This window comes from Desmodus rotundus, chromosome 9 (genome assembly GCF_022682495.2).
Source record: "Desmodus rotundus isolate HL8 chromosome 9, HLdesRot8A.1, whole genome shotgun sequence".
NCBI classification, from domain to species: domain Eukaryota; kingdom Metazoa; phylum Chordata; class Mammalia; order Chiroptera; family Phyllostomidae; genus Desmodus; species Desmodus rotundus.
In genome coordinates, this window is record NC_071395.1 from 74,818,196 (window position 1) to 74,845,653 (window position 27,458).

The window sequence follows — 27,458 nt, forward strand, 5'->3', positions numbered from 1 at the left end:
GAGCGCTGCCGGGAGCCGCGGCGCCGGCGGTCTGAGCTGGGCGATCCCCGCCCGGACGCGGCGGGCGGGGTGGTGCGCGCGCCGCGGGAGCGAGCCTGGCCGCCCGGCGGGCCGCGGAGCCTGTCACCCTGCGACGAGGTAGGGTCTGCGGGGAGGGCACCTGGATCAGGGAGCGGGAGGGAACGAACGCCTGAACTGGGAGCCTGCAGCGGAGACCAGGACCTCTACGTGCGAGGAACCTCCCCCTTATATCTGCGGGACCGGGTCTACTTGGTGCCTCTCGGAACCTGCTTCTGCCTGCGCTGGCTGAGGGGACAGTCTATACTGGTGCCCCGCTATCTGCGTCCTTCCCCCAGCCCAGGTCCTCGGGACTGCGTTCATACCGGGCGCACTACCCACCCCCGCCCTAGCTCTTGGTGAGAGGCTGTGTCTTTGCGGAGTGGGCCCAGACGGGTGCACCCACGTGTAAATCTGCGCCGAGCGCTCCTCCCAAACAGCCCTCCCTTGAGTCTTCCTTCAAGAGCTGGGGTAGGGGGCGGGGGCTGAATGGGACTGACGGCGTGTGGCTTTAGCTGCGCAGTCCTCCCCTGGCTGGGGCCGGGTGGAAGGGGAAGGAGGGGGGCGGCGGAGGCGGGCGCTGCGGCTTCTGGGGCTAGACAGGCACAGAACTGGTAGCTGGGAGGGTGCACACGTGCGCGGGGACCTGTGTGTGTGGTGTTTGGAGGCGGGTGTGCGTGTGTCACGTGGACACCGGAGTGTGCTTCTGTGTGTGTGGGGGTGCATTACCAGGATAGAGTGGTGTGTGAGGGTGGGTCACACGGACATTGGCACGCTCCTGTCCCGGCAGGGTGTGTGTGTGTCTGTTTTGAGGGTACAGGGATGTGTGGAGAAGGTTATGTCCTAGGTCACAGGATTGCACCTCGCCACTGACTTGTATACCTGCCAAGTGGGCTCAGGAGCCCAGGAGGAGCGCACAGCTTTTGTCCTTGAGGATCCCAGGGAAGAAGCACTAGCCTCCCCCACAACCCTCACTCCTTTATTCAGCACATACAGCACCCACTATGTGCTCCATAGTGGATTGAACACCCATTATGTACCAGGATGTGTCCTAGGCCCACAGACTCTGGTGACACCTACCTCCTCTTTGATCTCTTACCCTCAATCCCCACAGCATGCAGAGGTATCCTTTTAAAACTCATCATTCTGCGTCATTCACTTGTTCAAAATCCTCCTCTGGCTTTTCAGGCCCTTCTGATTCCTGTCTACAATCCACACCCGCACCCACCCCCCCAAAGCCAGTCCCTGAGTCCCAGCCAGGAAATGGCTCTCTGTCAAGCACAGTGTGAACTTCTGTCCTCTTCCCCTCTGAAATCCTTACTTAGTGGTCATAAAAGAGCTTAAATGACACCTCCTCCAGGAAGCCATCCTTGAGGCCAGGCACAGTGAATGACAGGGTTTTCTCATCCAGGTGTAACTGATCACCATCAGGTACCTCTCCTGCTGAACACCCCCTCCAGCCACAATGGCCTCCTTGCTGTTCCTCAGACAGAGTGAGCATGGTTCAATGACACAGCCTATATAGGTGCTGGTTCCTCTGCTTGAAATGCCCTTTGCAGATGTCCACACTGCTTGCTCCCTCACTTCCATCAGATTCTGCTCAAATAATGCATCAGAAAGGCCTTTCCTTACCACAAGGTATAAATAAAATAGCACCCCCAGCCCTTCACTCTTGGTCCCCCTGCATGATCGTCTTTTTCTCCATAGCACATAGCACTTGACATATCCTCTGTTAATTACAGGCTTTCTTCTTGCCCCCAGTAGAAATTAAACTGCAAGAAAGCAGGAACTTTATCTTTCTGGTTCATGGCTTTATTTCCCAGCGCCCAGCACGTATAGCAGGTGTTCAGTGAGTATTTGTTGCATGAATGAATGACTCTGGATTTGCATCCCAGGAGTCTGTGTCCCTGGCTGCTCCCCAGCCTGTGAGCCCCCAGTCTGAGACTAGGTCTCTTGCCCTTCTCTCTTCCAGATTCCAAGTTCCTGGTCTGAGAGAACTGTGACCGTATTTGCATGATAGAGATAGTCCCTCTAGTAACTGGTTTGGAGGATGGGATGGGGTGCAGTCAGGATGTGAGCCTAGAGGTAGGGAGACCTGTTTGACAGAAGCAGTTGGGAGGGAAAACGGAGGCCTGAATCTGGACTTTGAGCGGTGATCCACTTGGTGACCTACCCTGGCAGTGGGGAGATCCGGGAGGGCCTCCAGAGGAGATGTCTGAGCTGTCCTCTGGCAACAAAGGAGAGGGAGGTGTGTTCCTGGCAGAAGGCACAGCTTGTACAAAGGCCTGGCAGCAGAACCCAGTCTGCAGTTCAGGAAGCTGTGAGTAGTGCGGTGTGGCCAGAGTGCAGAGTAAGTACAGGGTGGGGACAGCAAAGCTGGGTGAAAGGGAGAAGATAGGTGATGAAGAGTTTTTTGGCCTGAGAGAACTGGGAGGATGGGGGTGCCATCTCTGCGATGGGGGCAGAGGAGAAAGAGCAGACTTGGGGGACATGCTGAGTTAAATCGGGGAGGGGAGGAGACACCTGGCTGGACAGAGTTGGACTGGAGGCGCAGACCTGGTGTGGAGATGAGGAGGTGCAGAGGTAGAGGGTGAGTCCTGGAGACCGTCAGCCAAGGTACCCTGAGGGTGTGCTGAGGGCTGCCATGCAGAATCGGGCAGAGCCCATCCTGGTGCCTGGGGCCTCCCCAGGGACGGTGGAAGGGGGTGTCCTCCCAGCAGGCATCCTCAAGCTTGACTTGGCACCAGCCTCCTGGGCCTCCCTTGAGGGGACTGAGTCATCCCGAGCAGAGGCAGGAGCCGCCAAGGGCACCCGTTGCCTGGGCCATCCAGACGCTTGTCAGAAGCATAAACATGGCTCAGCGATGTCAGGCCACCGTCTGTGTCTGGCACGGGTGGCTAGACCCACCTCCTTACAGCCTCCCTTCTGCTAGCCCTCTGCCGGTCAGGGCCGTGTTCTCTCTGCCTGGAGCATAACTGGTCTCCTGCTCAGCCTGTCCCTGAGGTTCAAAGCCACCTTCCAGAACTCCGAAGGAGGCCTGGCTGGTGTCTGAAGTCCCCCTAGCCAGGGCTGCTTGGACCAGCAGTGATGAGAGCAGGACCTGCCTGCTCTGTCCTGCTCTGAGGGACCGAGGTGGATGGGACACGTCCGAAAGGGAATGCCTGGCCAGGCAGGATCTGGAGCCAGAGTCTGCATCCCTTGGGAGTAGCCAGACACCTGGGGGTGGGGGCCATAGCCTGGGAGGAGGAGCCTGAGGGGAGTAATATGCCAGGCCTCCCGGAGCCAGGGGGGCAGATTTGGGGTTGTAATTTGTACATTGAGGCTCTTGTTGCCGGCTTCCTGACACTGATACATGCCAGTCCCACATTGCTCAGGCACAGACTGCTTCCTTGTCCAAAGTATCCACCTTGTAGCCCTGGGAGGTGGCAGGACGGCAGCCATCTATCCGATGCACATATGAGGAGACTGAGGCTCCAAGAGACTCTGACTTGTTCAAGACAACACAGCCCCAGCCTGTGAAGACAGGACCAGGGTAGCTTTTCCCAGTGAGGACAGGCCTGAGTCTGACCATTCTCAGCTGTAGGACGAGGCTGAACCCTGGGAGGCACGCCATGCCCAGAGGAAACCTTGCTCTGTCCTGGGCCTGTGTCTCAGCCTGTCCATCCTTCTCGTTGCCCATGTGGCCCCCAGTTATCTGCTGAATCAGTTTCTACAAAGCTTCTACTGGGGCCTAAGCTTCAGGAGGACCTTGAGAGACCACCCTGGGGGAGCCCCCAGAGAGGCCTGGGTTCTGCCCAAGACACACGGCCCAGCCCAGTAGGCAAGGCTAGTAGACCGGTGATGGTGTGGGAGGTTCGGGTTCAGGTTGACCCGTGTTCAGGTTGTCAGCGCACACTATCACACTTGTACACCCATATAGACCCTGCTGGTAGATTTCTGTCTCCACACAGACACATGGCTCTGGGTGGACCCCCTCCTGCACACAGATACGCAGACACACACCATCACCCCAGGCCCACAGCCCTGCTCGTACACATTCTCTCACGTGTGGACACAGGCCCTCACATGCACAGCCTTGGGCACCAGGCCCCGTCGCCAGGACGAGAGGCTGGAACCTGGGGCCTCCCGGACTGCCTCCGGCACAGACGTGCTTAGTCACCTGAATTTGATCCAGGCAGGAGGGAGGGTGGAGGGCCTGACGTCAGCCCTCACGGCCGCCCGGTGCCGCCCGCACATCCATCTGGGCCACAGCGTGTGCCAGGAGATCACAACGACAGCAGCACAACAACAACTCGCTTTCCCGTGCCTCCTTCGCGTGGCCCAGTCCTGAGCCCCGCGTGGGTGTTCACTCCTTCACTCCCTCACTCCTCAGAGCCCCCAGCTCAGGGAGCTGAGCCGGCTAGCAACTCCACTCCGCAGGTGAGGAAAATTCAGTTACACAGTGCAGTCACCTGCTCACAGGCTTGCAGCCAGGCAGGTGCAGAGCCTAAACCAGGTAACAGGGCCCCAGGCTGGAGTTGGAAGGCTTTGCCCTGACTCGCTGTGTATCACCCCTGCCCTTTGCTGAGCCTCTTACCCCTCTGAGAAAAGGGGAAGGGAGATAAAGCAGGATGGCCTCTGGGGTAGGGGGAGGGGGGGTAACAGCCTCAGGGAAATCATGCAAATTTGATGGCCTAGGGCAGCCTTTGCCCTCTGTGAGTAGTGGCTCTGTCCCTTGGTGCCTGCCCTGGACCATGGGACAGGAGCTTCCAACACTGATTCATTCCCTATTGTGGGCTGGGTCCTTAGGTTGTTGGGGTGCCTTGTCTGAGGCTGCTTTCCCAGTGTCTAATAGGGACAGGGCTGTAATGATCACTATGGCAACCACTCATTCATTCAACAAATATGTATCAAGCTCCTACTCTGTGCCAGGCACTGCTGCAGACACCAATGATCTTATGGAGACAAGGCAGCCAAGAGCCCTAATAATGTATGGAGTTTATATTCTGGTGGGAGGAGGGCCTGCAGAGTGAGGTAGCAACAGGGTCACCTACAAGGAGGAGTGGGATGGGTGGGCCAGGCTTGGAGGGCTCCCTTCAGCTTTGGCTTCTTCCCTGCCAGGGGCCTGGTTTCCAAAGCCTCCCCAATACTCTAACCCCATTCACTGCCCCCTTTTACCCACTTCAGGGAGGCCTCTCTGATGTTTCCACCCTATTCACTCATTCCTCAGCCCTTTCAGGGAGACATCCTGATGCCCCAGCCCTATTCCTCTCTCACCTCCTCCAGGGAGGTCTCCTTGATGCTCTAGCCTGACCAACACCCCCCACCCCCCAACACACACACTCCTCCACACCTTTTCCTGTTACCAATCTGGATTCCCTTCCCCCCTCCTTTCTGCATGTCTGTATCAGCTCCACCACTTCCAGAGGCTTCCACTCACTCAGTACCTGTGTGCCAGGCACGGGGGTCTGGAACACACCTTTACCCAAGATCCATCTCTAAGCCTTGCTGTGGCCCTAGGGAATCTGGGAAGGGATGGTTTTGAATCCAGAGTACAGATGGAGAGACTGAGGCTCGGGGTCAGGAAGGAGCCTGCCCGGGGTCCCACAGTGGCTTGGCAGGCAGGACCAGAACCCAGGCCAGGCTGCACAGTGGCCAGTGGACTCCAGCTAGCCCTGCCTCCTTGACATCTGTCAAAGCAAGATGATGGGGGAATGAGGGGTGAAACAGACCTGTGTTCCGTGTTCTCAAAGTCACTGTGTGGGGACAGAGGAAGTTGCCACTATACAGGAAGAGCAGAGGGTCAAGAGTCCACTCACTTCCTATTCTTGAGAAAATGCCTACTTTGGCCCAGGAAGGGGGAGGGGCATTGAGCTGGGGTGGGGCCAGAGCGTGGCCTGGGGCAGAAATGGAGTCCCAGCCTGAGTGTCAGGATTCAGCTTGGGGTCAGAGTTCAGCCCAGGACAGTGGGCAGGAGGTTGGAGGTTGATGTGGGGTTCAAGTTCTTGGCCTCTGGCCTGGTCTGGGGCTCAGCCTGCAGTAGGACCAGGGATGGTACAAAGCCAGGCCAGGGGAGCAGTTCAGCCTGAACAGATGTGGCAAACGTTTTAGCCATACAAACTGGAAGGAAAAATAAAGAATGACCTTTTACTACAGTGAAGTCTGTCTTGGCAGTCACCAGTGCAGCAGCCCCCTCCCCTAATGGATCCTGCCCTGGGCTGCCTTCTCTGCTGGGGCAGAGAAGGGAGTAATGGGAGACTCGCCCTGTGGCCCTGCAGAGACCTCCCTGGAGGTGATGAGAGAGGCTGGAGCCTGAGGGAAATCTTCCAGGAAGCAGTGAGAGGGGTGGGGGTGGGGGGCTGGAATGTCAGAGAGGCCTCCCTGGAGGAGGCAAATGGGCCTGGAGCATCAGGGAGGCCTCTGCATCCCCAGCGCCCAGCTCAGCTTCCAGGCAGCAGTGTTGGAATGCTCTGCTGTCAAGGGGTGGGGCTGGTGAGTCATTGGGCTGTCTGCTGGATCCCGGCCTGGGCTGACCCTAGACTCTGTTTCTCTCAAGGCTGCCAGGCGTCCAGCATTCTGCCCGTGTCTGTCTGTCTATTCTGACTCCAGAGTCTCAGATTCTGCCCGTTTCCCTGTGAGGCCAGCAAGGTAGACGTGAATGTGCCTGTTTTACAGATGAGAATACTGAGATCTAGAGGGCTGGTGGGCAGTAGAGCCAGATGAGTTCCTGGAATTCCTCCAGTTAGTAGGGATAGGCCCAAGTTTGGATATTGGCAACCCAGGCAGAGGGAATAGTTAGGGCAAAAGCATGGAGGCGGGACCCATAGGGTTGTGGCTATAATGGGAGAAGGGCCTGGAAACCTGACCTTGCTCCATGGCCAGAATTGAAGCCTTTTCTGCCCTCATTTCTCAGGTTCCCAGTAAGACTGCACAGAGGAACCCCCTTGACCGTGACAATGGAGGGGGGCCCAGCAGTCTGCTGCCAGGACCCTCGGGCAGAGCTGGTGGAGCGAGTGGCAGCCATTGATGTGGCCCTCTTGGAGGAGGCAGATGGCAGCCCAGGGCCTGCCAGGAACAGTGTGGAACCCCCACCACGGGCCAGAGCTGCCTCTATGATCCCCGGCAGTGCTTCAAGACTCCCTGTAGGCCGGCCCAGCCTCTCAACTAGGAAGTTCTCCCTGCAGGAGCGGCCAGCAGGAAGCTGCCTGGAGGCCCAGGCTGGGCCTTACACCACAGGGCCTGCCAGCCAAATCTCCCCACGGGCCTGGCGGAGGCCCACCATTGAGTCCCACCACGTGGCCATCTCGGACGCAGAGGTTGGTGGGGCAGAGCTATGGGTCATTCATGAACTTTTTAGCAGTTCTCAGTGAAGACCGATTCTATTTCTATCCCTGCCACACAGCTGTCCAGCCTTTGGTTTGCATACCCCCTGAGTCGAGGAGCTCACTAACTCACAATAAGGCCTCTTCCCACGCAGGGGAGCTCCATCTGAGCCAACCTGTGGGTCCTATAAGTCCCACCATTCCCACCCTTACCCAGTCCAGGCTTTGGAAATAAACCTATCCCGTGTCCCCCAAGAAGTCCTCTTAGAGATTTGAAGGTAGACATAGTACCCTCCCACTCCAAGACTTCCCTGGCCTGAATCCCCAGCTCTAATCCTGCCTCCTTGAGTCTGCTCTGACTCAGAAGCTGCCCGCATACTTCCAGCCTCTGGGCTCCCGCTGGCTCTGTCCTTGCCACTTAGATCTGAATGTGAACCTGAGTACTGAGCAGTTTATAGCCTTCAGAGGCTGAGCTTTTTACGCCTCAGCCACCGCTCTGGTCTCTCGTCCCTTTTCCTTCTTGTCCACGTGCTGTAGACCTCACATTCAGCTGCTTCTGGAAACACTTGCCTCTGGGCTTCTTACAGACTTTGGTCTCCCAGACTCCAGCATCCAGGCAGGACTCAGTGCAGTTTCCCTTCGCTGCTTCCGTGGGAGCAAAGCAGAGCCATGGCTCCCCCTTCGTGAGGCTTCTGTCACCGTGGTGCCACCATGTTTCCCTGTCCCAACTTGGAAGGTTGATGAAAACTGGGGTCTGGGAGTGAGGGGCCCGGGGCCAGAACTGATCCCTGAACAGGTTCCTGAGGTGGGAGCTAGGCTGTCTCTGGATCAAGCTTTACCTGATGCTTCCATCTGCCTCCCCCCCTTCCCCCCCAGGACTGTGTGCAGCTGAACCAGTACAAGCTGCAGAGCGAGATTGGCAAGGTAGGACTGGGGCAGGCCAGCTACAGTGGGGACTTCATTTGGGGCTTTGTGTAGGCAGCCTGTCAGGATCCTCTGCTTCGTGCAGTCCCTTCTTCCCCTCTGGGAATATGAGGCAGAGGCAGGAAGGCCCAGGCCTGGGAGGGAGGAAAATTTCCTCTTCCATAGGAAAGTAGGAAATAACTGCTGTGGGTGGGGTGGGTGGGAGATGAGTCTTGATTCCTGACTCCCCAGAGTTTTTGATGAAAGACAGGGAGGGATAGGGGGAGGCATGGGGCTGCATTGAGTCAGGGGGCAGTTACTAGGGCACAGGACCCTCCTCTCCGTCTGCCTGAAATTTATGCCCATTAGTGGCGGGGGTGGAGGCGGGATGCAGGAGGAGGGGGCCAGAGCTGTTCAGGCTCCTACTTTCCTGAACTAGCCCTGGGGGAGGTTGCTCTGCTCAGGCAGGCCTGACCAGTGACTATTCGCAGGGTGCCTACGGCGTGGTGAGGCTGGCCTACAACGAAAGTGAAGACCGGCACTATGTGAGTCGGGGGATAGGAGGGAGGTATTGCCCAAGGGCCCTAGGACCCTGGGGGATGGGCAGAAGCTGTGCTGAGAAGACAGAGGGCAGTGCTGCCTCCTAAGGGACAGGGAGCGTGCAAAGGAAGTGAGCTTCTTAACCCTGGGAATGTGCAATTGGAGGCTGATACCTCTGAGGGGGGAACTCCAAAAAGGCTTTTTGGAGAATAGGGGTAAGGCCTAGACTCAGAAGTGGCTGCCTCCTCACCCAGCTTAACCACATCCAGCCATCCCCTCAGTGCCCCTGGAGGGGCCCACCCAGGGTGCTTTTCTGGACTCAGTGCACATGTATCCAGCCTCTGCTATCCCCTGGTGGCTGCACACAAGTGACATTTCTAACCCTCCCTCCTCAGGCAATGAAGGTTCTTTCCAAAAAGAAGTTACTGAAGCAGTATGGCTTTCCACGTAGGTATCTACTGGGTCCTGTGCTTGGGGGCCCCCAACCAGGGGGCAGAGGAGGAGGAAACCTCAGTCACTAGCTAGCCCTTGTGAGGGCTGGGGGTGGAGGGGAGACACATGGGCAGAGGCCTGGTGCTGGGCAGGTGAGTGGTGGGTTGGGGACAAGACCATGGTCTTGCAAGATTTTTGCTTGAAGCTAGTGGCAGGGCTACCATGAAGCCCAGGCTCCTGCAACAGGGGCTTGACTCCCCTTCCTGGCCACAGGTCGCCCTCCCCCGAGAGGGTCCCAGGCTGCCCCTGGAGGAGCAGGCAAGCAGCTGCTGCCCCTGGAACGGGTGTACCAAGAGATCGCCATCCTAAAGAAGCTGGACCATGTGAATGTGGTCAAGCTGATCGAGGTAGGAGGTGGTAGTGAGCGGGTGGGTACCTGTGCCTGAGTCTTATAGACCAGCGGTCTCCATTCTTTTGGGCACCAGGGACTGGTTTCATGGAAAACAAATTTTCCACAGACAGGGGGTGTGGGGATGGTTTGGGGATGATTCAAGTGCATTACATTCAAGCTCACCCCCTGCTGTGTGTGTGCCTAGTTCCTAATAGGCCTGAACTGGTACTGGTCCATGGCCAGAAGGTTGGGGACCCCTGCTGTAGGGCACAGACCCAGGGATTCTGCCGAGAGAGCAGGTGTGGCTGAGGCCTCCAAGGACACAGCTGGACCTGGGGCAGGGACTGCAGGGGGTCTTCAGGGGTCAGTTCAGGCTGATCTGGGGTATTCTCAAGGTCTTGCTGAGGGTGAGTGTCAGTGATTTCTGAGGCCTCACCTGTCTGTGCCTGCACAGTTCCTGCTCCATTGTCCCAGGTAGCTGCCAAGTGTGCCGGGGGTTCTGGGGCAGGTGAGGACAAGGAGTACCTGGCACTCTCGCCCCATGTGAGAGGCCTCCTCAAGTCCTACCTCCATGTCTGCTCCCTCTGACCAGGTCCTGGATGACCCAGCTGAGGACAATCTCTATTTGGGTAAGTGACACAGCTCATTCCCAAAGCAGCTTACCTGGGGTCGGTCCAAGGGCTCCTTGGGGATACACATGGCCTTCAGGGGTCAGAGAGGAGATACACGTTCTCCAGCCCTGGATTCCCTTGCCCAGCTTGCTGAACCAGGCTCAGAATAGCCAGTTATAATCAACAGGTGTTTCCAAGCCCCCACTCTGCTGACCAGAGAGACAGTAGGTCAGGTAGATACAGGAAGCACGCTACATGACGTGGGGTCCGAGACCCTGTCTGATAGCTCTGTACCTCAGTTTCCTCACGTGTAAAATGGGAATAATAATGGTGTCTACCTCACAGGGTTGATGTGAGGAGTAAATGAGTTATTATATGCAAGACGTATCAGCTATTAATACTAATGCTGTTAACTTAAGCTGACGGTGCCTGATTCACGACTGGGCTTGGGAGGCCCTCAGGAAAGGGGGCAGAAGAAATGAACACTTGCTTACAGATTAGAGGTCAAGGATGTAGTCTCCACTCCCTCTTCTACCTGCCTGTCTCCTATGACCTTTAGAAAAATTTCTGCCCCTCCCCTGAGCCCCAGTTACCACGCCTCTGCTGCATAAAAGGGGTTCTTGCTGAGTCCGATGAGGCAGGCCCCTAGTAGACCCCACTCTTACCCATTTACCTCCGCTGATGCCGTGGGACCCCTCAAGTATGCCTGCATGCCTGCCCCCTCTCCCACCCTCCAGCACAGGGAGGGACCTTGGCGTTACCTGCTCTGCCAGCCTGGCTACATCTTACCTTCTTTTCTTTTCTTTCAGTGTTTGACCTCCTGAGAAAGGGGTGAGTTCCCCATTCCGATCAGGCAGGTCAAGTCTCATCCAGACCTTGCTTTCCCTTCCTGTGACCTGAGTCCTAGGGTCAGCTACTCTAAGAGAAAAAAAAGGGGCCCAGGCCTTGCCCTGGGGGAGCTGTGGTCTGGGGGGAAATGAGAGACCAAGAGGACAATCTTTGCAGGCTGGTGGAGGTCAGTGAGGCAGGAATGGTCAGGGAGGCCTCTGGAAGAGGGGTGGGTTTTGAACCAGGCCTTGACGAACCAGAAAGGATTGTTTCTCGAGCAAAAGTGTAGAGAAGGGATTCGACTCTTACTTGTATTCAAATTACGAAGAGTTCTTTCAGCTTCACTGGTTTGTAAGTTGGCTGGGTGGTGCTCTGTTCACTCCCATTTACAAGAGGGGAAGCTGAGGGTCAGAGGGGAGAAGAGGCTTGCCCAGCATTGCCCGGCACGTCCCTGATGAGACCCAGGGTTCTAACTCATGTCTGCCTTATTTGGCCTCCTCAGGGCATTGGCAAAGCAGCAGACATGGAACAGTGGGCGCAGGCCTGGGGGGGGGGCTGGAGGCCCTAACAGCTGAGGCTGTGAATGCAGGCGTTGGCTTGTGTCTCTGCTGAGGGACTCCTAATGACCTGTATGGGGAGGGGGCGGGCAGTGGTGTCCTTTTAAGACTCAGGGGCTTTCAAATGTTTTTGACCTCCATTTCAAGTGGGAAATATGAGTTTCACATTGCCATCTATACCTGTGACTTAAACCAAAGTTTTACACAACAGCACATATCCTTATTATATATGATACAGATACTGTGTCACACTATATATTGCTGTCAGCCAGCGCTGATCTGCCAGTCAGCTGCAGCTCTGCCGTAGTCTGCTTCGTTAGGGAGAAGGCAGCGGCAGGGCTCAGCCTGGGGTAGTCACCCACTACACTGATTTCATGGCCCTGTACTGGGTCTGGACCTACAGTTTGAAAAACATTGCTCTGTGTGGCATCTTTGCAACTGATTCATTATAGGTAATTAAGTTCTTAGGAGAAGCAATATCAAGCCAAGCAGAAATTAAGATAAAGCTAATTTGAAATTATAGTGGTTGTAACGGGATATTTGTGTCTAGGTGTATTTTTAAGTTTTTATCACATATGGGAGGAAGAAGCTAGTGTCTTGGGTTCTGGGTACCCATTTGAACATAGAAGGCTCCCTGGAGGTCCTGAGTGGCCTGAAGGTCTCAGCCCCTGTTCCCTTTTACCTGCTACCTGCCTTTACTCAACACAATTCAGTGGAACATGCTTCTCCTCTCCCTCTATAGGCCGGTCATGGAGGTGCCCTGTGACAAGCCCTTCCCGGAGGAACAAGCTCGCCTCTACCTGAGGGACATCATCCTGGGCCTTGAATACTGTGAGTGAGGGGCTGCCTGCTGCCTGGGACTGGAGACTGGGGACACTGGAGTGGGCAGAGCCCAGGCTCAGAAGGTTCTGAGAGGTGGTTGTCAGTCAGTGCTGATCTGCCAATCAGCTTCAGTTGGGGGCGGGGTCCTGGACCTGTGGCCAGCTCTGGTCTCTGCTGAGTCCCTAGCCAAGCGTAGCCTCTGTGCAGGGGGCTTCGAGGGGTGTGGGAAGGAAGAGACTTATGTCCAGGTGCTCCAGAGTCTGTCCTGTCCCGGAGCCTGTGCGTGGTGGCCGTGTAGATTTACTGCGAGGGGCCCAAAGGGGATGAGAGCTCAGGAGGCAAGCTGTTAGCTTAGCCTCTGTCTCTGGATTTCCTTTATTCACTCATTTATTCATTTTATTCATTCACTTATGAATACCTACTAAGTGATGGCCGGGGGCAGGGAGATGACAGTGACCCAGATGTGACCTCGAGGATCTCACAGCCTAGTGGAGGGACAGCAGTCTAAGTAGGCAGGTGAAGCAGTGCAGTGCCTGCCGAAGCTGGGGAGTCACAGTGGCTGCCAGAGCACTGAGGGCCCGAGGGAGGCTCCCCGGAGGATGCCGCTTGTGACCAGGGTCCTGAAGGATGGGTAGGAGTTCATTGGCCAGGCTTGAGGGATGGTTGGGAGAAAGTATGGGAGGTGGAGACACAGAGGGGAGGGGCATGTACTATATGAGAATGGGGAGAAGTTTAGTCTGGCTGAGGCGCCAGGCTGGGAGGCTGGTGGGAAAGGATGCTGTTCAGACCACTCAGGAGGGCTGGGAATGCCTCCACAGAAGACTCTCACGTCAGCATTGTGAGCTCCCAGGGGCTTTGAGCCAGGGAGAGGTGTGATAGGATTTGCACCTTAGAAAGCTCTGTCTCGCAGCTGTATGGTGACTGGATAAAGGGCCGGCTGGTTAGGGAGGAGGCTGTATTGACAGCCGAGTGACAGATGGTGAGTCCTGTATTAGGACAGTGGCAGTGGGGAGGAGACATGAAGGAGGTGGGGTGGCCAGGACTAGTCATGGGGAGGGCCCCCAGACACCGAGGCCTCTGGTCTGGTTTGGGGAGCAGGAGTGGGGCTCATCTCTCCAAAATCCTAGCTTGCCCTGGCTGGTGTGGCTCAGCAGACTGAATGCCAGCCTGTGAACCAAAGGGTCACTGGTTCGATTCCCAGTCAGGTCACATGCCTGGGTTGCAGGCGAGGTCCCCAGTGGGGGGTATGTGAGAGGCAACCACACATTGATGTTTCTCTCCCTCTCTTCCTCCCTTCCCCTCTCTCTAAAGATAAATGAATAGAATATTTAAAAAAAATAAAAATAAAATCTTAGCTTGGTTTGTCAGGAGCATATTCCTGCCCTGGGGGAAGAGGGTGAGGACCGAGCCGAGGTGGCAGGAGCCAGCACTGTCTCTGTCTCATTTGAGCTGCTCCAGTGCCCTCAGGTTGAAATTCTCTTTGTACCTGTGGGGAAACAGAGGCACAGAGAGAAGAAGGCTTTGCGGAAAGTCCCTAGCAAGGGCCTTGAGGTATAGGAAGGGGGCACTTTACCCTCAGTGTGGACAGTGGTGGGCACCACACTGTACCAGCTTGGCCTCCACCCCATTCCTATCCTGGGACCTTCTTCTCATTTAAGGGCCTATCTCCCATCTTCTATCCCCTCACCAACCCCCCCCCCCCCCCACACACACACACAAAAAACAAGCTAACCTCATCTGACTTTGGGTAAAGCCTCATCAACACCCAGCTCATCAGGGGGGACTGGTGAGCACCAGGGGCTGGACAGGCGGGTGAATGGAGGCGCCGGGTGCTGAGGACCTGCCTCGTGATTCTGACCCCTCGGAGAGGGAATCAGGGCAGCCTGGGGAGGGCTCCAGCCGGAGAGTCCAGGCCTGGTACTTACAGATGGGGCACATGCAGTGACGCAGGTGTGAGAGGGAGTTGGACCTTAGAGTCTGGCTCCACAGGGCTGGCTGAGGCACTGGATGTGGGATCTGAGAGACTGAACGGGAAAGACTAGTGGAGGAGGAGGGGTCTCCTGTCTTGTTTGTTTGGTGGTGGCAGTGGTGGGGATTACCGACAGAGAAGTCAAGTTCTGAATTAGACGTGTTCTTGGGAAATATTGAGCTATATGTTGAGATGTCTACTGGATAGCCATGTAGGTAGAGAGCCTGGAGTTCAGGGGGGAGGCGGGGATTTGAGATAAGAATGTGAGACTGCTTTCCATGGTCAAGCACACAGCCTCTGGAGACTCTGCTCCGATAGGTGTGTGTGTCAAGTCCCTTGCGGTTCACTGGCAGTCACTCCGGGACTATTGGTTTTGTTGTTGTTACTAACACCTTCCCTTGGCCCCAGCCTTCCTCTCCTCTTCCCCTCCCTTCTCCTGCTTCTCTGTCCATCTTTCCTCCTTTCCAACATCCTGGGGTCTGTCGGCCCAGAGGAAAGTATTTGCTGAGGGGGGAACCTATAGTGGATAGCAGTGGGGTGGGGTCAGCGCCTTCTCTCAGCCGGAGCTGCCCATCTCTTCCCAGCAGTGCTGAGCCCAGCATGCAGCCTGAGCTCCCAGCCTGTGGAGAAGGCTGGCCCTTGCCCAGCCGTGTCCATCCCAGCAGTCCCAAGGCCTGGGATGCCCCCCTATTCTGAATCTCCTTCAGCCCACCCTGAGTCCAAGGAGCAGGAGCATCTGACCAGGCTGGAGGGGGGTGGGGCTGGGGGAAGAGCTGATGGACTTTTGGGCCTGCAGACCACAGTCTCGTGGGAGAGCCAGAGAAGGCCTATGAAGACCTTCCCTCCTGCAGGTTTTTCTGACCTGCTCCCCTCAGCAACAGGTGCCTTGACTGCCGTGGAGAGAGCACTGGACTTGGAGTCCAAAGGCTCCTCAGAGTCCAGTCCTGGCTCTGCTGCTTATCTCCTGGGCTGACCACTGAGCCTTCACTGCAGAGTGAGCGGGGGGGGGGGGGGGGGGGGGGGCCCTGAAGTCCCCGCCCGAGGTCCTTATGCGAGGAAGAGTGCGTGTGGGCTCCTTCCCACCTGAAGCTTGAGACAGGCTTCCCGGCTGGGCGGGAGCTCTGGGCCGTGGTCCCCTGGCCGACGCTGTAGCTGCCTCTCTCTGCAGTGCACTATCAGAAGATCATCCACAGGGACATCAAGCCGTCCAACCTGCTCCTGGGGGACGACGGCCATGTGAAGATTGCTGACTTCGGCGTCAGCAACCAGTTTGAGGGGAACGACGCCCAGCTGTCCAGCACGGCAGGGACCCCGGCGTTCATGGCCCCTGAGGCCATTTCTGATTCCGGCCAGAGCTTCAGTGGAAAGGTGCCTTTCAGGGCCTGGGCTGGGTTGGGGTTCAGGTGAAGGGGTGGATAGCTTGCAGCGAGGCCTGATTTCCAGCCTGGGGGTGCCAGGTCTTTGTGTCTTGGGGGTGAACACCAAACACAGTACCCTCCTGCATGTTTCCCTCTTCCTAGAGTCTGACAAACACCCCAACTTTGGTCTCCTCTGGTGTCCCAGCAAAACGTCCCCAAGTGTCCCCTGCAGGTATTTCTGCCAGCTGCTCTGTGCTGAGTTCTGGACTGGGCTGGGGAACAGACAAAGCCCAGACAGGCCAGCTCTCTGCCCTTCTGGACATGGTAGAAATGGCAGGAGAGCTCATGTTTGAGAGTTGGAAGCTCCCCTCAGACGTCCTGGACATGGAGGGTTGATCTAGGCTTGGAAGAATGGGGAGGTGGTGGGGCCCAGAGAACATAGGAGAGAACGAAGGGGCACAGGGCTGGGGTGTGGTGGGGCTTGGGCAGGGTTAAGGCCTGGAAGTTTGGGCTTTCTCCTCAGTGACGGGGGCAGTGGGCAGAGCTTGCTGGGTCCCGTGTGTCCCCCGGCACATGGCTGTTCTCACCTGCGGAACCCCGGCTGCCCCCCCCCCCCCCCCGTGCCCTGCCAAGGAGGCGGTGCTCGAGAGGCATCTGGGTGCACGTGCAGAGCTCAAGAGAGAGGTCAGGGGTGTAGATAGAGACTTTTTTTTAGCTTTTAATTTTTTATAACTCCAAATTTACTAAAAAATTGCAAGAACAATACCAAAAACTTCCCATATATCTTTTTACCCAAATTCGCCAATTATTGATGTTTTGTCCCATTTACCTTTTACCCTCTCTCCGTACGTTTATGTGTGTGCACATATGACACTTTTCCGAACCATTTGACAGCTAAGTTGGCACCATCATCCCCCTGTGTCACTAAATACTCCAGAGAGCACTGTGTGAGAACAAGGACATTCTCTTATGTGCCCTCAGCACAGTGCTCGGAATCAGGAAACATATCATTCATACAAGACTGCTCTCTGACCAGCCTTATTCAGGGTTCACCAGTTGTCTACGACTGTCCTTAAAGCCTTGTCTTTGGTTCGGGGCCGGATCCCGAGTCCAGCACGTAATTCGCTTGTCACATCCCTGGTGTCCCTTAATCTGGAAGATTTCCTCGGCCTCTCTCTCTCCTGACCTTAACATTTTGAAGAGAACAGGCCTGTTCTTTTGTAGAATGATGTCAGTTTGTGTTTCATGTTCCTTGAGTGGATTGGGATGAGGCTTCTGTGGTAAGAGTATGTAGGTAGAGATTTGAGAATCACTTGCATCAAGAGAGAAAGCAGCTACCAGGAGAGGGGGTTGAGTTCCAGGAGGGAAGATAGAGAACACCTTTTAGAAGCGGAGGAGCATGGAGTGTCTGGGAGGAGTCGTGGAGGCGGCCACGGACGAGGGCCTTGGCATGGGCAGGGTCAGAGAGAAGGCTGGCTTCCCCAGGGGGTCCTCCGGATAAGGGACGATGAGCTGGTTTGGCGAGTATACGTTCCATACAAACCATCATTTCAGGGGTGCACCTGTATGGTGGGCACAGCAAACATGACCCTGTAGGACCAGGGGTGTCCAACCTACGGCCTGTGGACCGCATGTGGCCCAGGATGGCCATGAATGCAGCCCAACACAAAATTGTAAATTTACTTAAAACCTTTTTTATTTGCTCATCAGTTTTTGTTAGTGTTTGTGTATTTTCTGTGTGGCCCAAGACAACTCTCTTCCAGTGTGACCCAGAGACACCAAAAGGTTGGACATGCCTTCTAGATGAAGTTTTGCACCTGTTGAGTTGAAAATGTCTCTGGTTCGGGCCTGTTCCAAAGGAACTCGGAACCCCTGAAGGACAGGGGCCCTGTTCCCGTCACCCCTATGTCCCAGGGCTCAGCACAGGGTCCGCACAGAGTAAGGGCCTGGAAGTGTTTGCTGAGCGAATGTGTGGCTGAGGAAGGAGGTTCCCCTCCCCACCCTCCCCCACACCCACCGGCACGGGCTAGGCAAGGAGTGGTGGTTCATTCGGGGGGACTGATGTGAGCCATCTCCTTGTCTCCTTTCTAGGCCTTGGATGTGTGGGCCACCGGGGTCACGCTGTACTGCTTTGTCTACGGGAAGGTGAGTCCTGGGTGGGTGGGACCCTGGGCTGGGCCCAGCTGAACCAGGATGGATGACAGGAGTGGGCCTTTCCTTTGTGTCCTAAAGCAAAGGGGCACTTGAAAGAGGCCACTTGCACAGAGAAGACCAAGGGAAAAGAGGCTTTTTCTGGTTTTTCTCTCATTCCCTTGGGAGGGGATTCATGTGCAGGAGTCCCGGGCCAGCAGCCATTCCAAGGGTAGGTAGAGGTGGTGGCATCACCCCCTCCCAGCCAGAGTGCCCCTCTTCTTCTATCCTTTGCCATCCATTCATTCATTCACACATTCACTCACTCATTCATCCATTTAACAAGTGGTTTTTGACCCCTGCTCTGGGTCAGGCTGGGCCTCAGGGACACCCCACACTGACTTGGCCGAGACCCCTGTCCTCAGGGGCTCCCACTCTCGGGACTGCACTGAGGAGTAGGAGGGAGTGTACATGCTCCCAATTTCAGGCCCTAGAAGTGGAGGCCTTTCTGCAGGTGGCTCACGGTTTCCTCAGGGACTTCTTTGTTCGGTCAGTGTTGGTTCAGCACCTTGAGTGAGCCAGGCTCTGAACTAGTTCGACGAGGTTCCTTCCCACTGAGGGGTTCCAGAGCTGCCCCCAAGCCCTGAGAGATGGGGCCGGTCTCCAGCATGAGTTAAGGCCCTGGGCCCACGTCCTGCGTCTGCTTCCTCCCCTTCAGTGCCCGTTCATCGACGATTACATCCTGGCCCTGCACAGGAAGATCAAGAACGAGGACGTGGTGTTTCCCGAGGAGTGAGTTGTCCACCACGGGGCACCCGCCCACCCCCAGGGAGGCATGCCTGTAGTAGAGTTTTTCTCTTTGAGGTCCCAACCTCCGCCTCCAGGTCTAGAGATGTTGTTGCTGTTCCCTGGGAGGGGCCCCTGAGCAGGCAGAGGGTGAGACTGGAGCAGGGCCTCTGAGACACCTGGGTGGATGGTCTCATTGTGCAGACGGAGCTCTGAGGCTGGGAGTCAGGCACACACTCACACTGCTCCTTCACTGAAGGCCTGCCAGGGGGCACTGGCACCATCCCCACACAGACCTAGGACCCGTGGGGAGCCTCCACTCCCCCACAAGGGGTGGGCAGGGGCTTCAAGATGCCAGTGTGCTGCCCCACTTCACAGATGGAGAAGTGGAGTCTCTGGAGAAGGGGTCTGGGATTTGAAGCCAGTCCCTCCTCCCTCCCTTCCTTGGAGACGGAGGTCTCTGAGCCCAGAGGGACGGGGCAGAGAGGCCTTCCTGCTCATCCACGGCTCTTCTGATAATGACATTGGCTGCCATGGCTCCCCATTTTCCAGGGCCTTTCTGCCGTTCACTCAGAATGCCCAAGGCAGGTCACAAACTGACCTGGGAGATATCCTCAGTGACCCCTGCTCCTTCTTGTCTGGTCCCCAAGCCTTCTCAGGTCCACCTCTTGTATGGCTGTTGGCTGCATTGCCACTTGGGCACCAGCCTAGTTCAGGCCTCAGCCTTGTCCAGCCACCATCTCTGTGTTCTCCCTGCTGTCAGCCTACATTAAGTCCAGCACCACAGGCCAGGCTGACCCTGAAAAAGCACGATAAATCTTGCCTTATCTTCTGCTTAAAGTTTTTATAAGCCCTCCCAAAGGCCACTTGGAGGAGGCCGCGTCCTGGCCCTGGCATTCAGGACCTCTGCTTCTGCCACCACATTGCTTCCTTGCCCTGTAGCACCTGCCAGCCGGGTGCCCACCCCTTCCTGCAATGGCCTGTCTCCCGGGCCTTTCCTCCCGCAGGACCCCTGCCTGGGCTAGGCTATCTTTCTCCCAGCCCAGGTGTTTTAAAAGGGATTCAGTATCTAGGACAGCAGAGGGAACCAGGGCCTGCGGTCCTGTAAGTGGGCTTCTTCTATGCTGGCTTGGAGGGATGGGTTCCCCAAGAATGTTGTAGCAAAGAAGCCAGGAGCTTGGGCAGAGACAGTCCAACTGGATATGGGGCTGAGAGTTGGGGTCCCCTCCCTGTGGTCTCTCCTCCCTGCTCTCACCCCTCTGGGTAGCAGTGTGCGAATGTGCTCGCCTCTGTGGGCCTCGGGCTCCTCTGTCAAGTGAGAATCTTTCCTGGCCCCCTCCCAGGTGGAGGAGTGGATAAGATGGTGTGTGGCAGGTGTCCTGCTGTCCCATAAAGTGACTCTTTTCACATTATCCTCAGCATCTCTGCCACACAGGGTGTGCCTGGTACCCCTGGAGCTCTGTTCCTGTTTGTGGCTTCTGCCTCCTGAGGGAGATTGCCTTACTTCCTTCTCAAGGAAGAAGGATATCCACATACTTGTTCTGAAACTGTCCTTCCATCCTGGCACCCTGGGGGTGTCCTGCCTGCTGTCTGAGATGAGGGTTGGGTATTTCTCTGCCATGGGGTGCCAATCAGGGGACCCCTAGAGCAGGGTGAGGAGGGAGGGGTATGAAGGAAAGAATCATCATCAACCATCTCCCCTTCATCTCCTCCCTTCCTCTTTAGGCCAGAGGTCAGTGAGGAGCTCAAGGACCTAATCCTGAAGATGCTAGACAAGAATCCGGAAACAAGAATCGGGGTGTCAGACATCAAGGTGGGGGAACCACGGGTCTTAGGCTGGCACACAGCAAACAGACCTCAGTTTCTAGCCCTACCCCAGGCCATGTGTGCCTTGGGTGTGAGTCTGGGGCTTGTGGACTTTGGGATCCTTTGAGTCTATTGCTGGAAGAATGCCTGTGGGCCTTTGCTCACTGGGTGTCTGTCTGCCTGTGGCCCTGACCTCTCCCTGCCCTCCCGACTCCACAGTTGCATCCCTGGGTGACCAAGAATGGGGAAGAGCCACTTCCCTCCGAGGAGGAGCACTGTAGTGTGGTGGAGGTGACCGAGGAGGAGGTGAAGAACTCGGTCAAGCTCATCCCCAGCTGGACCACGGTGGTAAGAGGGGGAGGGGCTTTCTTGTCCTGGGGAGGGTGTGGCCACTGCCTGAGACTCGCTCTGTGCTGGACCCTGTGTTTAGGAGGCTGCCTGGGCAGCCAGCCTCAATGTCAGGCCACTGAAGGAGGCCCACTGTTCTGCTGGAGACTTGATCAGGAGAGTGAATGATTTTTTAAAAAAGATTGTATTTATTTTTAGAGAGAGGGAGGGGAAGGCGAAAGAGAGGGAGAGAAACATCAGAGTGTGGTTGCCTCTTGTGTGCTCTCTACTGGGGACCTGGCACGCAACCCAGGCATGTGCCCTAGACTGGGAATTGAACCTGTGACCCTTTGGTTTGCAGGCCGGCACTCAATCCACTGAGCCACACCAGCCAGGGGGAGAATGAATGATTTTAAGAAACAGACTGCCCTTGCTGAGTGCCAGCATTCACCATGACTAGAAGAAGCATTTCCTTCTCCCCTTCCCCCCCACCCCCAGCCCCCCACAACCTTCCTTCCTTCCTAACATTTATTGCACTGCTATTTGCTATTTCCTAGGTGCCAAGGCCTAGAAAGCCTTTGAATTGGAGAAGTGGCCCCAGGGCCCCCTGACATGTTAGTTAGGTACCACCTGTATGCCCCCCTCCTTCTCCTCTCCTGTTGTAGTTTTTCTCATCTTCTTCTGGACATCTTCCATGTTCATAGTTGGAAGTTTCTAATGTAGCCCCTGAAGGCCACTTAGGGGTTTTGGAAAACTAAGAGCCATGGTCTGACCTTCACTGTGGCACCACAGCGAGTCTTGGCAGGCACAGGGCCAGGAGAGAGCTCGGCCGCACTGTGGGTGGGTCAGCCTGCCGGGTCTGGGCCTGGCTAGGCCATCTGGCTATAGTCCTGTGCTCTGTAGAGCTCCCAGGCTCTGTGGGTTTCCTGGAGCCAGTCAGCTCCCCCAGGGTCCCTACAGCCACTTCCCTGCTCTTAGCCATGTCCTCCCTCTCTTAAAGCACTGAAATAGCCTCCCAAATTGTCCCCTGGCCTCTACCTTCACCTTCACCCTTAGCCAGGGTGGTCCTGGCGAGCTGACCATGCCACGTCTCAGCTCAGACCCTGCTCTCTCAGGCTCCCACATCACTTAGAGTAAGAGCCGCAGCCTGGCTCTCCTGCCCACCCCATATTCCCTAATAACCTCGGCTCCAACCACATGCAATGTAAGCAGCTGCCTACAAAGTCCAGGGCCTTTGAACGTCTGTTCCCCGCCTGGGTGCTCCTGCCCAGCCATCCACAGGGCTTGCCTCCTCACTGCCTTCAGGTCTTTACTCCAAAGTCACCTTCTCAGTGAGAAGCGAGCCTTTTCTGGTGCCTTACCTAAAATTCCAGCTTCCTCTAGGTCATACCTTATCCCCATCCTTGTTTTACTGTTTTCTCCTTAGCCCTTAGCTTTAACTACCATATATTTTACTGATTTGTCTTATATTTGGCCTGTCCCAGCAATTTGAATATAAGCTTTGTGAGGGCGAGAACTTTTGCCTCAGCGGTATCACCAGTGCTTAGAATAGTGTCTGGTGTGTGGTAGGCACTCAGTAAATAGTTGTGGGTTGATTGATTGACAGACTGAATGAATGAGCGAGTGAATGCACACCTGATGCTGGCATGTGTGTGTGAGTGTGTGTGTGTGGGGGGCAGGGGCATGGAACCGTCCTTGTTACAGGAGGAGGGACAGAGTCAGACAGCCCCACCTGGCGTGTTCCTCAGGCCACCGTGCAGCTTCCTCTGCGCTGCCTGGCACAGCCCGTCTCTCTGAAGTCTTCCCGTCTCAGCTACAAGGCATTTCCCATGCCCTCAGGATATAGCCCCCACTCTCAGCATCCCTACCCCTCATTTTCTCCTCCGACCTCTTAGCCCCCCATGCACCAGTCGCACTGGGCTCCTCCTCATCCCCAGAATTCACCCCTAACCATCACCTCCCACACTCCTGTCATTTCCTCTGCTGGAAACTCTTCCTTTCTCTGCCAATTAGCCTCAGCCCTGGCCTGTGGCTCTGTTGGTTGGATCATCGTCCTATACACCAAAAGGTCACAAGTTCGATTCCCGGTCAGGGCATGTATGGGAGGCAACTGACTGATGTCTCTGTCTGTCTCTCTGTCCTTCTCTCCCTTCCACTCTCTAAAATGAAGAAAGATACCCTCAGGTGAGGATTAAAAGTGAATAATAATTAAAAAGAGAGAGAGCCTTAGCAGGGCTCACTGAACAGCTGCCCCTGGGGATCAGAACAGAGGCTGCCGGTGTGTTTGGGACCTTGGGGGCCTATGTTCCTCGTGCTGACTGACATGTCCTCTTCCCTAGATCCTGGTTAAGTCTATGCTGAGAAAACGTTCCTTTGGGAACCCCTTTGAGCCCCAAGCACGGAAGGAAGAGCGATCTATGTCTGCTCCGGGAAACATACTATTGTAAGCACTGGTGGCTGAGACCTGCAGGGTGCTCCCCAGGGTGGGGCAGGGGTGGTGCCACAGCCCCCCTTTCTCACTGTCATCGGGCTGTGCAGGCTGAGCCTGGAGCCCGGGGACTCGGCCAGGTCTCAGAGCAGGGTCGCGTCTGCACCTCCTCCCTCAGCCCGTGGCAGCCTGGTAGAGGTTTGCAGCCAGGCCTCATGGCTGCTCCTCGTAGAAGGCTGGCTCAGCCTGGAGGGAAGGTACTGCTGTGGACTCTTCCCTGTGTGAGGCAGTGCTAGTTGCTTTCCTGAGTGGCCGGCCTGTGCTACCTCCAGCCATTGCTGGAGGTAATCAGCGGCTTGTAAACACTTGCTCAGCAAGTAAGCATGGACAGGCCGGCCAACTGGGCTGGGGAAGAGGAACCCTCCTTTGCTGAAGGCTCCCTACTGTGAACAGGCACATGTGCTCAGCACCTGCTAGAAGAAGTCAGAAAAGCAGTTCCCCAGACCTCTGAGAGCCTCGTCTTCAGCGTGTCCATCTTCTCCCACTAACATAAGAGCCAGTTTGGGATGCCCACAAGGTGTGCTGGAGTTTGTGTGCGGACCTGCAGACAGAAGGCCGTGAGAGGGCCCTGGACCTGCATGGGGCCCCAGGCAGTTGGCTGCCTCCCTCTGGCCTGTGGAGGGAGCTGCAGGGAGGAGGCGCAGGGTCTCCAGCCCGGGGGTGGAGACGGCGTGCTCTCCAAAGCCAGTGCGCCAGACACGGCCCAGGCACCTTGGCCTCTCTGGAAGGAGCACTTGGATGTGTGCCGTCCAGCGGCCCAGACACCGGTGCTGTGTGAGGCTGCCCTCTTGTAAGCGGGCTCTGTAGCGGGCCAGTCCCGTTATCATGCACCAGCTGTTGTCTGCTCCCTTCCGGAGGTTGCTTACCCGCAGGGCTGTCCATATGCTAACCTCTTACCCTCCTCTTGACAACCTTTCTGGTCAGTGAGGGGTGAGGCCTGGGAGTGGCCTTGATGTCACTGAACTTCCCGGTCCCTGTCTCTTCTGTAAGTTGGCCAGGGCTGGGGGATGCGCTTCCCTGGGCTCCTCTGTGTCTGCAGGCCTCAGTGCTGGAATTGGGCTTGGTGGAGGGGATCATGAATTTAGCATCCAAATGGAGCCACTTCTGAGAGTGAAAGAGGGAACTATGACTAACTATGCAAGGACTACATGCCTACCCCAAACCATGACAAACCAACTTGTACAACTGGTCACAACTGGTCAGTGCCTATGACTCTTCGCCCCCTGGTGGTGGGACAGGCCCATCACAGGCTAAAGACAGCCAGCGCCTACACAGCTTACCTTACGCCTGGCACAGGGCTGCACTTCAAGTGAGGAAGGTAGTCATTGTCCTTTCATAGGCGTGTCCATGGGAGACAGGCCAGTTTTCTTGTACTAAGTACTGGGTTTAATACTTCCCAGCTATAAAATTCTATAATTCTGTGACCCAAGTTTAATTTTGAGAAGTAGGTTTTATGTCATAATAGAGTCCCAAATTTGTCCTCAATCAGCTGTTGTGTTTTACACTTTGGGATAATTGTTGAAGCCCTACAGTGGAGTTAAATGGGACTGATTCTTTTTTAAGACATCGAAACCCATTCATTGGTCATTTTAAAAAGAAGGGCCTTAGGGGAAACAGGAAACATCAGATGCCAGAATCTGTTGAACATGTGATATCACCTCAGGACTGACAGGCAGACTCTACTGTGTGCACAGGACAAAGAAATGCAAAACCAAAGCTCCTCTGCTCAGGACTGTGGGGGCTGATGGAGGCCAACGTGGAAGGCCTGTGAGGTGCTCAAGGACGTAGGGAAGCAGCGGAGTCAGATTGTGAGGGACTTCAGAAGCCAGGCTGGGTAGGGAGCCCTGGAGAGTCGTGGGCTGAGATTCGCGGTAGGGAGGACCAGCAAGGGGCATGGTGCGTGTGCGAGCTTGGGGAAGTGGGTGGGGGGGATTTGAGAGCTGGTGGGTCTGAATGCCTGTGAGTGTGTGTGAGAGTGCCTTTCCTGAGTGCATGTTCTGACCCCTGAGGTCCCTCTGCCCCTTGTATCCCCTAAACAGGAAAGACGGATGTGGTGAAGGGGCCAAGAGCCCGGAGCTCCCCGGTGTCCAAGAAGATGAGGTTGCATCCTGAGCCCCTGCATGCGCCCCGGGCCACCCAGCAGCACGCTCATCCTGCGCCTCCAAAGGCCCACTGCACTCATGCCAACAGTCGCCCCTGCGGGTGGGGGCTGGGGACTGTGGACCCCTCCTGGCTCCCCTTCCCCCGTTGTGCTGCATGACCTCTGCGCGTCTCCAGCGACAGGATTAGAATGTGTGCCTCCGGGGTTTGGCGGGCAGGGCTCCCTCGAGGCCTTTCTCCTCAGCTTGGCTCTCCCTGGTGGGACCCGTGCTATAGGGAAGGTAGGTATGTGTGGTGCCTTAGAAACCCCACTTGGCTTGTTGGCAAGGCCCGGAGGCAGGAGGCAAGAAGCCAAGATAGGAGGGGAGGCCTGGCTTACCACCATGGGGGCGGGGCAGGCCTGGCTCAGCTGCCATACGCACATGGAGGGAGCACCCTGCCCACCTCAGGATGGGGGCTGCCAGAGCTCATATCTGCTGAGGACATCAGTGTGGAGTCTCTGAGTCCCTGGTGGGTGGTCCTGGGCCTCACTGGGGAGGGGGCCAGTACTGGAGAATTCAGATTCATGTTTCGTTGTCTTTTACTTTTGTTTTTAACATGGGGGGAGGGGGCACAAAGACCTGCTTGGGAACATCAGATAACCTCTCCAAGGCTTTGGGTGGTTCCTAGAGCCGCCCACCACGACTTGCAGCCATGTGAGCCGGGTGGACCTTCCTGGGTTGTGTTTCACACTCAGCACTATCCAAAGAATGGGCTGAATTAAAGCTCTGAGCAGAGGCCTGAATGAGGAACACCCCATTTTCCCTGCTCGTATCCCTCCTTCCCTTTGTGGCTCCTCAGAGCCTGCTGCAGAAGAGACTCGAGGGGCCGATACTGACGGGGGCCCTGGACTCACAGGGCTGTGGCCTTGCAGTGCTGAAGTAGTTGGAATTCAATCTCCGATCCCACACTGGCCTCCCCATCTGGCCCTAGAAGCTGCCCTCGCATTCCTACGATGAAGGACAAGCTGCCCCAGCTGGAGGCCACGCTGGAAGTGGGGACTTGGTGGAGCATGCATGCTGGCCGGTGGCCACGGAGAGGTGGGCCTTCCGCCCCTGCCTCTCCTCCAGGGCAGCCGCCGTTCCGCCGGCCTGGAGCTGGAGCTCCACAGTGTGCCTGTCAAGTTGGCGGGGCTGGAGCAGACGTCATCTCCTCTCTGGGATCCCCCGACGGCTTGGTGTTCACTGACCAAATGCTTGAGTAATTGACCCTCAAAGGAGAGCAAAGCAGGCCTCAGATACCTCCCCTGAAAACGTGGGCCCAACAAGGGGTCAAGGTCGCCAGCATGCGTTTCCTATCACAGGAGGACTGGTGTGGAGAGGGAGAGGGAGGCTGGGCTGGAGGGTGCCTGTGTCCCGCGCATCTCTGTGCCTGTGGGTGTACGTTGCGCCTCCGTGCACATACGCATGTGCGTGCCCATCTGCTGCACACAGCACACTCGCATGTCTTGCACTGGCACATGCATCTGTAACATAGTTTCTATGTCTATTCAAGCTACGAGCTGAATGCGGCCCGTTGTCAATGGGTCCACATTTCTCCCTGGCTCATCTCCACTAAGGCATTATAACCCAGGGCTTAAAAATGTAATTCGGTACTGTTTTAAGAACACTTTTATAGAGTTCATGGGAGGCCAGTCACGGATCCACAGGTTTTCTTTTTGAGCATCTCTGCACTGGGGCCTGGTGGTGGGGTTTCCAGGGGCCGACATCCATTGGACTTGCCCTCGCAGAGCTCGAAGGCGGGCCTGGCTCCACTGCCCAGCTCACAGCCCTGATGGGGGGCTTACCCCATTTCTGAGGGTTTGGTTGGCATCCTTGTTTTGAATGTAGCACAAGTGAACAAACTCCATAAGAGTGTTTTAAAAATCAACTTCTCAGGAAGTGAGTTAAAAACAATAAAAGCCCTTTCTTGAGTTAAAGAAACATACAAAACACTTTGCGTGTACATTCTGTGCCTCTGGGAGTGTGTGCTTTCTCCCCTGCTGGCTGTGCTTGCTCTTCTGGCAGGGTCTGA

At 56.2% G+C, this 27,458-nt stretch overlaps 1 protein-coding gene across 4 annotated transcripts; it reads left to right on the forward strand.

Annotated features, from left to right (window-relative positions):
* Nucleotides 1-27,384, forward strand: CAMKK1 (calcium/calmodulin dependent protein kinase kinase 1). 4 transcript variants are annotated; one of them, XM_024565236.4, is made up of 17 exons: nucleotides 1-138; nucleotides 6,593-6,684; nucleotides 6,950-7,352; nucleotides 8,235-8,282; nucleotides 8,753-8,806; nucleotides 9,197-9,248; nucleotides 9,507-9,640; nucleotides 10,217-10,253; nucleotides 11,045-11,066; nucleotides 12,363-12,451; nucleotides 15,580-15,779; nucleotides 17,861-17,914; nucleotides 18,618-18,691; nucleotides 20,411-20,498; nucleotides 20,711-20,839; nucleotides 23,158-23,261; nucleotides 25,346-27,384. In XM_024565236.4, exons 3-17 carry the CDS (start codon nucleotides 6,993-6,995, stop codon nucleotides 25,416-25,418), a joined length of 1,518 nt encoding a protein of 505 aa, XP_024421004.1. In that variant the 5' UTR covers nucleotides 1-138; nucleotides 6,593-6,684; nucleotides 6,950-6,992; the 3' UTR covers nucleotides 25,419-27,384. The 4 variants fall into 4 exon arrangements, 3 of the variants coding, with proteins under 3 accessions (XP_024421004.1, XP_024421002.1, XP_024421003.1); XR_011650371.1 differs by lacking the exon at nucleotides 6,593-6,684 and having other exon boundaries at nucleotides 9-138; nucleotides 25,346-25,687; nucleotides 26,247-27,383; XM_024565234.4 differs by lacking the exon at nucleotides 6,593-6,684 and having other exon boundaries at nucleotides 9-138; nucleotides 25,346-27,383.
* The last annotated feature ends 74 nt before the right edge of the window (nucleotides 27,385-27,458 follow it).

Excerpts from the sequence above, each read along its gene's own strand:
- CAMKK1 (XM_024565236.4), top strand. The coding sequence starts at position 6,993 with ATGGAGGGGGGCCCAGCAGTCTGCTGCCAGGACCCTCGGGCAGAGCTG. Across the intron at positions 15,780-17,860 it reads GCCAGAGCTTCAGTGGAAAG|GCCTTGGATGTGTGGGCCAC; the intron begins GTGCCTTTCAGG and ends TCTCCTTTCTAG. Across the intron at positions 20,499-20,710 it reads TCGGGGTGTCAGACATCAAG|TTGCATCCCTGGGTGACCAA; the intron begins GTGGGGGAACCA and ends CCGACTCCACAG.